An 11,801-nucleotide genomic window follows, 5' to 3' on the forward strand; every position below is an offset into this window, starting at 1 on the left:
CTGGTCGTTAATATAATGAAGGTTTAAATCCATAGTAATCAAAGTTTATGTTTTATTCGTTTAATTATGTATAAACTATGCTAGATTTATCCGAGTCTAAATATTAAGTTTTTCCAACACTAAATCCGAGTCGGAACTAATATTAATTTGAACAGTATGGCGCCGAGACTAAGATACTCTGTTGTAATTTAATTATCTACTTAGAGCAATATATTGTGATACGAGTATAATAATTATTTGATACCGCTAACGATTATATTATTTTAATCTCATTGCCCTATTAATGGTTCAACGCAATATTAATTTAATATTATTGGGTATGTATGTTTCAATCAGGTGGACAGAATTACTTTTAGACTCTTAATGCGGTTTAAGACCTGAACATATACATATATATATGTCTATATACATATATATATATATATATATGTCCAGGCAAGTAAGACGTCGTTAGGTTCTCATTATCCAGCACCAAGAACATTTACATTTTCATTTTAGTTGACAATAAACTCTGAGTATTATCTTTTTTAGACAGAGAATTATACGGTTGATTTGTGTTGTTGAGCTGATTTTATATTTTCACACCCATTATCATATTCGTATTTCCTTAATGTAATCTTGCAGATACTTTTTTCGAAACTTGTCTTAAAGTGTAATAAAAAGTCCTTAGAAAAACTAAATATTTGAACATTTGACTGCAATTTCTACTTTTAAAACACTTTTCCATTAAGGAGTCCCATTGGTTATCCTGTTTTATATTACGTTCACTTCTAAGTCATTGTAGTCTTAACTAAATAGAACTGCAATATTTAAGATCCCTCGTTTTACTTAAAGTGTTTTCAAATTCAATTAAAATCTAGAATTTTCAGCTAATAACTGTAATTAGATTTTTTTTTAACATCATGTACGCCTCATACTTCTTTGATGCGTTTCTTTCTCAACCAACGTAACATTTACCGTAATTCCTGTAAATTGGCTCTGAATGCAAGCTGAAGAAATTTATTCAATAATTTTGTTAATATCTTCGGTACATCAAGTCACCAACACTATTCCAAAGTAAATACTAGCTGTGTCCGCGACTTAGTTCGCGTAGAAAAAGTACCTTACTACAAAATTTTTTCATAAACAATGTTAGAAGTCGTATTAGCAGTTTCAGTGAGTATAAACAGGCTTCTTGCATTACTCACTCGAGATAAAGCTACATATAACTGTCCATAAGAAAAACAGGGCGTATGTAGATCTACACCGACACAAACCATGGTTTGTCCCTCGGAAATCAGTACATTAATTAAATAGAACATGTCATTATTAAACCCATTAAGTGTTCAATGCAAGTAACTTTACATAATTTTGGTTCAAAGTAGTTTAAAAATATTCCCATGGGAACGCGGCATTTTCCCGCGGTAAATGGTACCCTTAATGTTGCATCAGGTGATCAATAACCCCCACATAACATTTTATTGAAATCCGTCTAGTAGTTTTTAAGCTATAAGTGTACAACAGACAGACAAACAGACAAAAATTTCAAAAATGATATTTTTGACATCTGTTTCTTCTAAGAACACCCCTATAGAGATTTATTTTTTATTTTCAATTTACAGAATTGACCCCGTGAACGATTTTATTATATGTAATAGATATTTCAAAAATACTGTCATGTAACATACACACGCGGACATGCGAAAGTCTTTTGTTTATTTATACAAGTTATCTAGAAATTTAAACTTTAAGTCTTCACGTATAGAGACAAGTTTCGAATAATTGTATCAAATAAAAAATTCTCAGTACTTTTCACAAACCTAGACTTCTAGACACTATATAAAATATTAAGCTCCCAATACGTTTTCATACAAACCCCAACTAATAAAATATCGTTACCATCGATTAACGCTGAAATGATCCTCGACAAACAGGAATCGTAAACGGATTCTTAAATTATTTCAGGAACGAACCCACTTTCATTGTTATAGAAATTAATAATATTTGAGCAAAATTTTGTACAAAAATATCTCATATCCAAAAACCACAACGTCAATACGTAAAATTTATGAGAAATGTTAAGAAAGTTAATCACGCAAATTGTAACAACTATTGTAAAAATTTATATAAAACACAGAAACAAAAATTTTAAAAGATTTTATGTCCATGTGTCATCATAGATTGCGAAGAGATAAACGAAGTTATCAGCGCTGCTTTACTCGTATGTTTGCTTAAAATTGAATACACACTCGTTTATATGTGATATTATATTAATTATATATTATTCTACGTGACTATTAAAATCTTATTGCGAACAAACACTCTATGTAAAGTGATTTTTTTCAGCTGAACTTCGTCCGATGACAAGGAGAACAATTGGTTGCCATTACCCTACCTTTGAACCTTTCCTATCTACTCAGGTGTTTATGAGTCACCTGGTCTTGTTTCCCGTATCATTGTTTATTCGTTTTTAATGATTAAGGATTTATAATTAGCATAAAGCCTACCACTAAAGTGAAACGGCAAAACATTCAGCGGCTCTTGATTCATTGGAATTCTAAACATCTACAATCTACACTCTGTGCATGCATCCGTTTTCTCGCAGTGAAGAGATAAATGAAAATTTATTCAGAAAGCTGTTGAAATAAAAACTATCCTAGTTTCATTTAAGTAAATAACTGGTTAATATCTGACACGTAACGCCTTCATGAAAATTATATATCCTGAAAAACCTAAAGGCAAGAGATTCTTATTCCTGATCTATCCCACATAATACGGGAGAAAAATTAAGACTAACTGACAGAAGAAACTTTCATCTCATATAACTGTCATCGTTTTTGTTTTAAAGTTACCAAAATGCTTAATAATATCAAATATGTAATACTAAATTTGCGAAAACCTAGTCGAACTTGTAAGTAGTTATGCACTGATGACACGAAATCTGTAAGTCTTAGTTGAATCCAATGGACTTGTGTGAATGAGGTGTCGTTACTGCTAACTGCCCAGTAATAATAAGATCACCATCAAATACAGAACATATAAATCTATTTGTGATGTGATGCCCTAAGGGAGGAAGTCTCGTCCTAATAAACCCCATCCCTAACATCCTTCCTCATTTAATCGTAATTGGCACTCACTAAGAGCTGAAACACATTCACGGGCTGCCGACAACGACGACCAATTACCAGAAGATTTATGCATAGGACACATCTGTTCCATTATAATATTATGCGAGTTAATGGTTTTTGTTAAAGATTCAAATGTTTATACAATAAAATACATAGCTTGATTAACCAATATTCTTCTTAAAATACCAAAAATTCAAAACAGGATAAAACCAAAAAAAAATGATTTTGTGTTTTTTATCGCCGAGAGTGTGGAGTATCTCACCCAACATCCATATCTCGATGTGGATCAGTGATAAGATCAAGCGGTAGGTCAATATTAGTATATGTTTGTCTTTTGGACAATAGTCACAAAATGTATAAAATTGCATTTTTATTATCGTTAACAGTGCTAATATCTGCCTCGCCGCAGACGTTCGACAGGAAGCACTTTAAAGTGGGCATTGAATATGAGCGTATGTATCAATTAAATTTTAAGCACAGTTTATTGCTAGTTAAGGTATCTAGTCTTTAATATAACAGTGTTAACTACACGCCAAAATACAAAATTATAAGTTTTTTCTCTCTAAAACCAAATTCAGCCAATTTTTTTACCATTATGTATTTATCGGCGGCACCAGATCTATCAATTCCCTGTGTGTAATACATATTGATTATGCCACTAACCAATTATTATCTGGATGTCAGTTCGTTCGCACGTTACTATATAATTAACCTGAAAAGCTGTAATGATTGATTGTCTGCTTATTACGCTATTGTGTTGGCGAAAGAAAATATTGAAAAACATAATTTTTCTGATGGAGCATTCCTATGGCTCCAATAATTGCCGTAGAAAAATGTAATAAAAATTGATTACTCCTTTGAAAAGAAAGAAAAATACGCGATGAGACCATGGACATAAATAAAGGTATAAATATATTTACATTACATACATATATGTCAAGGATACATTTTCAATCGTCACGGTTCTTCGCGATAAAGATTTATCTCGTGTGATAGCATTCTTCTGTAAATAGCATTCCAGTATTTCCTGCAGAATTTTTATTTCACCGTTTACAATAAATATATTTATATGTTGTATAAAATACTTAAAACAGTTTTTTTTTTACTAATAATCTCATTGAAATCATTGATTCCTTTTTTTGGAGTCTGAAATATACAATTACCGAAAAAGACTTCTTATTGTATAGAGATTTCCAGATTTAAATGTTAATGCATGCTCCGAAAACAGGATGTAATAGTAGTCAAAAAGATCAATCGCAGTCACGTGGGAAGAATGTATTGGAGTTATAAAAGAGAACATGGAGGATGGGGGTTTGACTATCTGAAACACTGAGAGAAGGCCCACAAACTGTGACCACATATGACCCAGCGGTGAAATAAAACCCAAAAAAGCTTGTGACAAGGTCCTGGCAGTTCAGCTGACGTTTGTATTAAAGTTTGGACGGAATAAAATACAAATACCTCCACTCAATAAGTAGCATAATATGTAAGACGACTATGGAAGTATACAAATATTTAAAGAAAGAAAGAAAGAATAGATAGGATTATTAAAAAGAAAAAAATTAAGGATGAAGATATAGATGATAGTAGGAATAAATGCAGAGTAATGTTAACGTGTGGCTATTCTCTTCTGCTAGCAGTACTGTCACTGCAGTCATTAATTTCTATTGTTCTCCATATCAAGCGAACTCTTGGCTAATACTTCAATGTTTCCTTTATGAACCAATGTTATTTCACCGTAAGTTAGTATTTCGATATATCTCAATACTTCAGTGCAATTGCTGTGTTTAGTTACGATGTTCCTCACATTTTCAGAACAGACAAGTTGAGGGTTAATTTAAACGAAAATGTATATATTTGTGTCTCTTATATAGCCTCTGTTGTATAAGATATTTTCTACTCGGCTGTAACCATACTACTTAAGTGTGCGGCCACAAAATTGTATAGCCTCTTCAATTTACATTTATAAAACCTTTAGAGAAATCGTCGGTAAAAACTTGATTGAAAACTACAAACAGTGCTAAAAAAATTATTAGAGTGATTTTTTTGTAGTACCGATTATTACACAGCAAATGTGATTAACGTTGTGCTCGTTTGGATCGTTTTTTATTATTCAGTTTTTGGAAATAATAAAAGTTTCATTCATTATAAAATATATGTATTAACCAAACAAAATACATTTCCCTTATTTACTACACCTGAAAACTTAGTGCAATGAACCGGGGAGTACTTGTGCTGTTATTTATATTTAGGAGGTCTGATAATAAATGTCATGGAAAATGTCAATCGATATTTTATACCTTTAGGGCGTAAATACATATGTATATGTAAACTATTTTTGAAAGCATAAACGCTAAATTTTATAAAAATTGTTAGTAATTTTTCCATATTTATTAGCTACAAATATTTCATCCCGTTTTTTTTTAATTCCTTTTTTTTAGAGGTGGTCAGTTTGAATTAATATTTATATATATATATATATATATAGAATCAACATATTTTTATTTTCAAATATTTAGTTTCTACACTCTTTAAAAATAATGAATTGAAAATATTCACCGAAAATTTATATAAATAATTATAGCAATCACTATTATTGTATAATTTTCCACGGCTTAGGTTCTCTACCGATGACCGGAGGCTCTGACAGATACAAACACAGAAATAACTTCGACCCATTCTACGTAACAGTCACTGCATCCGCTAAGGTGAGTACATACTATAAGGAAGAAAATAAGTCTCTAATATTTCTGCATACCTCCAAATAAACTGTGCCATAGGAGACGTTTACTCAAGATATTCTTCAAAGCTATGAAGTAGACCTTCTAATATTATAGCAGTAGACCTTTGTAGGATAAGAAGGAATTGACGCCATTTAATCTTTCTTCTTTGTATGTAGTTTATCTTACAGAATAATAAAATCGACGGTTAAATATAATAAATTCAGTTACTCTAAGCAGAAAACTTCTGATTTAAGGTCTCTTTTAACTAACTTTTACTTGTTGCTTAAAGTAAGTCTTCCTTTTATTATTATAAAACAAGTTTAAAATTAATTTCTATAACATTATTACCGTGATACTCACTCTTAGTACAAGTTTATAGTTAACGAAAGTTTTTTTGGTACAGGAATAACATCTTATTTGCCTATTCTGAACCTAAATACTTTCGGTATTCGAGTACTGAACTCACGAAATTTCGTAGTAAAATATTTTAAAGTAAAAAAAAAAACAAATAGAAAGTAACTTGAATAGAATACTTTATACAGCATCCTAGTATATTAAGTAAAGAGGAAAACTTGAGTTTCCTGGTAACGTATGTTTATTTTGATCGCAAGTGACAATCTTACTGCACCCTGTATCATCACGTTTGTGATGTCTTTTAACAATATCTTGTATTAAAGGAAAATGTTGACGTTAGCAAAATATTCCACAATTCAAGTGTGAAAAAACCATAGCATAAATAAAAAATATACTTTCATTTACTAATGTGAAGTTTGATTAGAAAATAACAACAGCAACATACCTCACCTTAATATGTAACGTACGTACGTAGCTTGGATCGCCAAACTAAATGCGGAGAGTTTGTTTGTTTTCTTTTCACATATTATTCATATGATCGTTTAAGACCATTTTATAGTTTAGGAGAACAAATTATAAGTGACTGTGTGTTTATTTTTATATATTTTGATCTAAAGTCTGAAAGCGTTGAGATGTATTTTTAATTTAAACAGACACATTCATTATATCTCTATATTTAAATATAAACATTAATCCGACTGTATTAGTTGAGGTAAACTGATAACTTCAAAACATCTACAGATATATGTTAATCTCATTACACTAACATCACACCTACTTTATAAATTTTCAAGCTATCCTCCAACTCGTCATTTAAAGATAACCGTAGTTAGTGACTCTTAAAGATCGACGTCAGGTGCTTGTGGACAATTGAGCTTTATAATACTTATGCGGAAACTATAGAAAAAGGTTAAAATTAACCATAAAAAATCTGGTAGTAAACCCTTAAACCAAAGTTTTTTTAAGTAGAAATAGTGTGTGTATAATGTTACCTGATAAAATAAATTTGCACTCATATTGACTTAATGATATTTGATCACATATACTTATATTTACAGAAGAATTACGTGATTTCCTATATGGAAGTATCAACAACAACAGACGCGGATGGCGATGTGGTGTTCAGTCTGGTGCGGGGAGACACCGGCTCCAAGAGTTTGGTGTTCCAACTTGTATCCAACAACACTGAATTCCTGTCTTTCTCCTACATAGTGTATGGCATCAAGGAGGATGAGTACAAAAAGGTGATCAATATTTTTAATTTATGATTAGGTCGTTCAATAGAACTGATATACAACCAAGAAATTATATGTATGTAACTCAATGGTAGGAAAAATATCTCAACATTTTCTATGAAAGATAATTTATAAGTTTCTATGCAAACTGAAAGTATATTTTTCTTAAAATTCATTAAAGCGCCATCTATGTTACCATTTTCAAAACATGTTCCACCAAGTTAAGGTAGAGCAGCTTTCTCTTCAAAAAGTTACAATACAATTCCATAGATGTATCTAGTAGCTTGTTAACAAACTGAATTCCGTACAAATGAACAAAAAATAATTGAATATTTATATTTCAGGTAATGAATATAATAACCCTCCCAAGAAACAACAGCTGGCGATCTCAATGCCAGTTTTATTCCATTGTAATACTTATCTTATTAGCATTAGGTTATAAATAAATCACATACGAATAATGACATCAGGATTTTATTCTCCTACTTATGTATCTATTGCTCGATATTAAGTATATACATATAATATATGGATACAATAAAAAATATATACATGTATCATGAATCAGCTGCGTTAAGTTCTGCTTCTTAAAGTTAAAATTTTCTTGTTTGTTTTTGGTTGGTCAGGCGAAAATATTCTTTTAACTATGAACCATATTTTTGAGGCCATGTTTTAAGTGCATATTTTGAGGTGGTATAGTAAAGAGTATTATTATTATATTTACTACTACTACTTTAAATATTTTTCTAGCTATTTCGTTAACATTGCTACAGGTATCTTACTTAAACTCATCTAAAAGGAATGTCTACGCAGAATAACTTCATTACTTTGTATTTATGCGTAAGACAGATGTAGAATCTTGTTAATGGTGTTCAGATACTTTGCTAAAGCCCCTGTACTAGTACCATTACTGGGGCAATTATTGACACTAACACAGTCTCCATTGGGACCTCTCAGGTACCCCGGGGCGCAAATGCAGCCAGCGCTGCAAATTTTAGTACAAATAGGCGCCGGTTCGGAGCAAGTCGGCTCACATTTAGCGTTACAAAGATCGTAAGCCTCATTCTGGTTGAAGCAGTTTTCTGTAAATAATTCGAAATAAAGTAAATTTTATAGGATTTAGGTCTCGACCGGAGTAAACGTATTCATCTGACTTTGTTCAAGCAAATTTTGAGATCATGAATTACCTAATCTCATTTCATTATCAGAAAATTCTAAAAGCCATAAGAAATACTAAAATTACATTTTTTACTTAAGATAAAATTGATCTTGGAACACCCTCTAAGAATTTGAATTATACTTACGGGGAGGACATTTATCCAAAGTTACACATTTTTGGCTAGTCTCATCCCGGTAGTATCCCTCCCGACAGAAGCAGCCCATACTGCACGTCAGGCCGCATATCTCGGGTTCTGGTACGGAGCAAGACGCTGCACAGGCTGTTCCGCAAGGAAGGAATTCCTCATTCTCGCCGCACGTTATATTTGTTACTGGAAGATTCAGATTTCATTCAGTTCAATACAATTGGTAACATTTTCTTGAAAAGTAAGAGCATCTTCCAAATCATCTTAATAGCTATATTTATGTTTTAACCACTTTTTATTTATTTGTGTCCAAAATAAGGTATTTTTTGTAAATTCTTTTTCATACTATGAGAGAAAAAAATTGGAAAGTTGTTTTTGAAGAGCCGAGTGATTCTTATTTTCTTATTGGTACAACCAACATTATATACTGCTTGTAGATTAAATCTACTTGTTTCTTTTATCTTATGGTTTTTAATTGAAATGTTTCTTTTTTTTTCTGTGTTGAAAAACCCCACATAGTTGATCCCTTAACAACGTGTATGTTTCCAACGACTCACCACAACCATCACTACTGACGCAGGTTCCATTCCCATCTCTCAAGTATCCTGATAAACAGAAGCATCCCTCCACACAGTCGTCATTACACTGAGGGCTGGTATCCGAGCAGTTCGCAGGGCACGCCGACCCGCAGAGAAGGTACTCCTCATTGTTGGGACAGTTTTCTAAACAAAAACACATATTCTTTAATTGTATATTATTTGCTGTGATCCAAATGTATATCTCAAATTATTATATTTTTTTAGACGAATAATCGGTTTTGCATGGTGGGAATATTGATGAATAGAAGAAGAATACAAAACAAACAACATATTTCAGTTCAATAAAATTCCGATATAGACAATAAAATTCACTGGCAATTTTGAAAGTATTCATACAAATTAATAAAAAAAAAATACGTCAATAAAATGCCAATTATTGATTGTCATTAACGGCCGCTTTATAAAACGCCGTCGTCATGATTGGCATGTTTGGAGTCATATTAATTTCATGCTTAAATTTTAATCAACGATTGAATTACAAATGTATGTTTGTTTTGTAAGATGTGATATGAAAGCAATTTCTGTTTACGTTCACGTGTGTGTGCTGATGAGTTTATACGACTGTTTGATGTTAAGTGAGTAATTTGGTTTAATATATTCGATAACATTGAGATAAAATAATAATATCTTTTTATTATTATTGTCGTAAATACTTGGACTTTTTTATTAGAGTGTACGGTCAGTGGTCTTGAACAAAATTAATGTTTTTACGTTCGTCTAACAAAAAATCGGGCGACCTCGTTCCTAAGTTTGTTTTCTATTATAAGACTCGGAAAAAAATCGCCGTTGTGATATCGGAATGGGAAAAATGTACTATTTATCAACAAATGTAAATATAACGGCGAGAGTGTCTGATACAGTTTTGACATATGAAAATTAAAGAAAATCCTGGTCGATACTTGAAAGACTTCTTTATATTTCCTAATAACAGTTTTCGTTTTTTGCACAGAGAAAGAATGTCCCCAAGATGAGGTCCACAAATCGTGTTCCTTCTACGAGGAGTACACCTGCTGGGAGACGCCCGAGCTGAACAAACGAGTGAAGACCACACCTAAGAGACTCACACACTGTAGATCTGGATGTTTTTGCAAGTGTGCTAGTTTTTTATTTAGTAGACTCATACACACACATAGGTAAATAATAAGAGTTAATGAGTCCCTGCTCAAACAACCAATGGAAAAACGGTCTGTTAACTTCGTAGTTATTAATTACTATGTCTTTACGCCTGCGTATGTCAAAAGAATTTAATAACTTAAGTAATTCATTTATCTTACGAATCCGCTGTTATAAAAACAAATGAAACAAGAAGGATTTTTCATACCTTATTTTTTGTCCATAAATAATAATACGTCATTGACTAGGTTTTAATGGAAGATGTTTGTCTTAAATGATTCTTTATATGATATTTTTAGCAAAGGTTTCGTCCGATCCTATCCCGAAGGAAAATGTATCACTGAATTGACTTGTCGAGATCAAGAACTTTTGGCCACCATGAGAAAGATACCTAATAAAACCTTCGACTTTTAATAGTTTAATTTTTTGGCATAAAAATATTTCAGAAAATATGAAGCATTACTTTATATTTGACCGTTCAGTTTGCATATAAATATATTGAGAAAAAAAACGTGAATATAGAATCCTGTTGAATAAAAGATTCATCGCAATAATATAGAAAACGATAGTAATATTCATATGTCAAAGTTACTCACCCTTAGCTATATAAATGCCCGCACACACAGATACGCACAAAGCAACATGTAATGCAAAGAATTTCAACATTTTACTAAATTTTTAATGAAAAACAAGTTATCGAATTAAAGGCGTGATGTCAAATGAACCGGGTTTCGTGATGCACTTGAATAGTTGTAAAGAATGATGAAAAAATCGCGAAATCCTTGGCAGTAACGAACCGTTGCGTCGGAACAAAAAGAACGTCTCCTATAACCAAAAACAGGGAGGAAATCATATTGTCTAATAACAATAAATCGAATTAAATAACATCCGGTAATTCTTTTTCTTATGATTAACAGGTAATCTGTGACATTTTACACAAAAGATCATTTATAAAAAAATTTTGATTGAATAAATTTTTAGTCAAGGCTAAGAAACTACGAGTCGTAAAAAACATTTTAGCGGAAAAGATAATTTAAATAAAACGCAAAAAATTAAAGGAATTAAAGTTATTTTTAATACAAAGATTGGGAATATACTCTAGCATAAAACTACTGTACAGGTTTTGATGGAACTTTATCCTTCGATTAACATTACAGGTTATTATGAAAGCTGATTCGGACACGGCAAGTAGTTGCAACTGCTTCGTAGCGGTCTCTATGTAATACAAATATTGTATCTTATGAATTTTGAATCAAAATAGAATTAAGACTACTCACAAATCTATGAAATAGCTTAATAAAGGTAAAAGCATAAGCTCAGTACGAAAACGTAAACATTTACTTCAACCACACTCATCCTACTAAGT

At 31.6% G+C, this 11,801-nt stretch overlaps 3 protein-coding genes across 3 annotated transcripts; 2 read left to right on the forward strand and 1 right to left on the reverse strand.

Moving 5' to 3' along the window:
- Nucleotides 1–3,435: 3,435 nt before the first annotated feature.
- Nucleotides 3,436–7,918, forward strand: LOC116771460 (uncharacterized). Its single transcript, XM_032663304.2, has 4 exons — nucleotides 3,436–3,559; nucleotides 5,727–5,815; nucleotides 7,243–7,428; nucleotides 7,764–7,918. The coding sequence occupies exons 1-4, from the start codon at nucleotides 3,460–3,462 to the stop codon at nucleotides 7,863–7,865; spliced, it is 477 nt and encodes a 158-aa protein (XP_032519195.2). The 5' UTR covers nucleotides 3,436–3,459; the 3' UTR covers nucleotides 7,866–7,918.
- Nucleotides 7,919–8,246: 328 nt separating this feature from the next.
- LOC116771459 (serine protease inhibitor swm-1) lies at nucleotides 8,247–11,155 on the reverse strand. Its single transcript, XM_061523383.1, has 4 exons — nucleotides 11,032–11,155; nucleotides 9,281–9,445; nucleotides 8,724–8,909; nucleotides 8,247–8,501 (listed from the first exon to the last, which is right to left on the reverse strand). The coding sequence occupies exons 1-4, from the start codon at nucleotides 11,099–11,101 to the stop codon at nucleotides 8,254–8,256; spliced, it is 669 nt and encodes a 222-aa protein (XP_061379367.1). The 5' UTR covers nucleotides 11,102–11,155; the 3' UTR covers nucleotides 8,247–8,253.
- LOC116771298 (uncharacterized) lies at nucleotides 9,684–11,451 on the forward strand. Its single transcript, XM_032663118.2, has 3 exons — nucleotides 9,684–9,897; nucleotides 10,272–10,413; nucleotides 10,735–11,451. Exons 1-3 carry the CDS (start codon nucleotides 9,804–9,806, stop codon nucleotides 10,847–10,849), a joined length of 351 nt encoding a protein of 116 aa, XP_032519009.1. The 5' UTR covers nucleotides 9,684–9,803; the 3' UTR covers nucleotides 10,850–11,451.
- The last annotated feature ends 350 nt before the right edge of the window (nucleotides 11,452–11,801 follow it).

The sequence above is a fragment of the Danaus plexippus genome, chromosome 17 (genome assembly GCF_018135715.1).
Source record: "Danaus plexippus chromosome 17, MEX_DaPlex, whole genome shotgun sequence".
Lineage (NCBI taxonomy): Eukaryota > Metazoa > Arthropoda > Insecta > Lepidoptera > Nymphalidae > Danaus > Danaus plexippus.

Excerpts from the sequence above, each read along its gene's own strand:
- LOC116771460 (XM_032663304.2), top strand. The coding sequence starts at position 3,460 with ATGTATAAAATTGCATTTTTATTATCGTTAACAGTGCTAATATCTGCC. Across the intron at positions 3,560-5,726 it reads AGTGGGCATTGAATATGAGC|GTTCTCTACCGATGACCGGA; the intron begins GTATGTATCAAT and ends TCCACGGCTTAG. Across the intron at positions 7,429-7,763 it reads AGGAGGATGAGTACAAAAAG|GTAATGAATATAATAACCCT; the intron begins GTGATCAATATT and ends TTTATATTTCAG.
- LOC116771298 (XM_032663118.2), top strand. The coding sequence starts at position 9,804 with ATGTATGTTTGTTTTGTAAGATGTGATATGAAAGCAATTTCTGTTTAC. Across the intron at positions 9,898-10,271 it reads ATACGACTGTTTGATGTTAA|AGAAAGAATGTCCCCAAGAT; the intron begins GTGAGTAATTTG and ends TTTTTTGCACAG. Across the intron at positions 10,414-10,734 it reads AGATCTGGATGTTTTTGCAA|CAAAGGTTTCGTCCGATCCT; the intron begins GTGTGCTAGTTT and ends TGATATTTTTAG.
- LOC116771459 (XM_061523383.1), bottom strand. The coding sequence starts at position 11,101 with ATGTTGAAATTCTTTGCATTACATGTTGCTTTGTGCGTATCTGTGTGT. Across the intron at positions 8,910-9,280 it reads CGTCAGTAGTGATGGTTGTG|TAACAAATATAACGTGCGGC; the intron begins GTGAGTCGTTGG and ends TGAATCTTCCAG. Across the intron at positions 8,502-8,723 it reads TTTGGATAAATGTCCTCCCC|AAAACTGCTTCAACCAGAAT; the intron begins GTAAGTATAATT and ends AATTATTTACAG.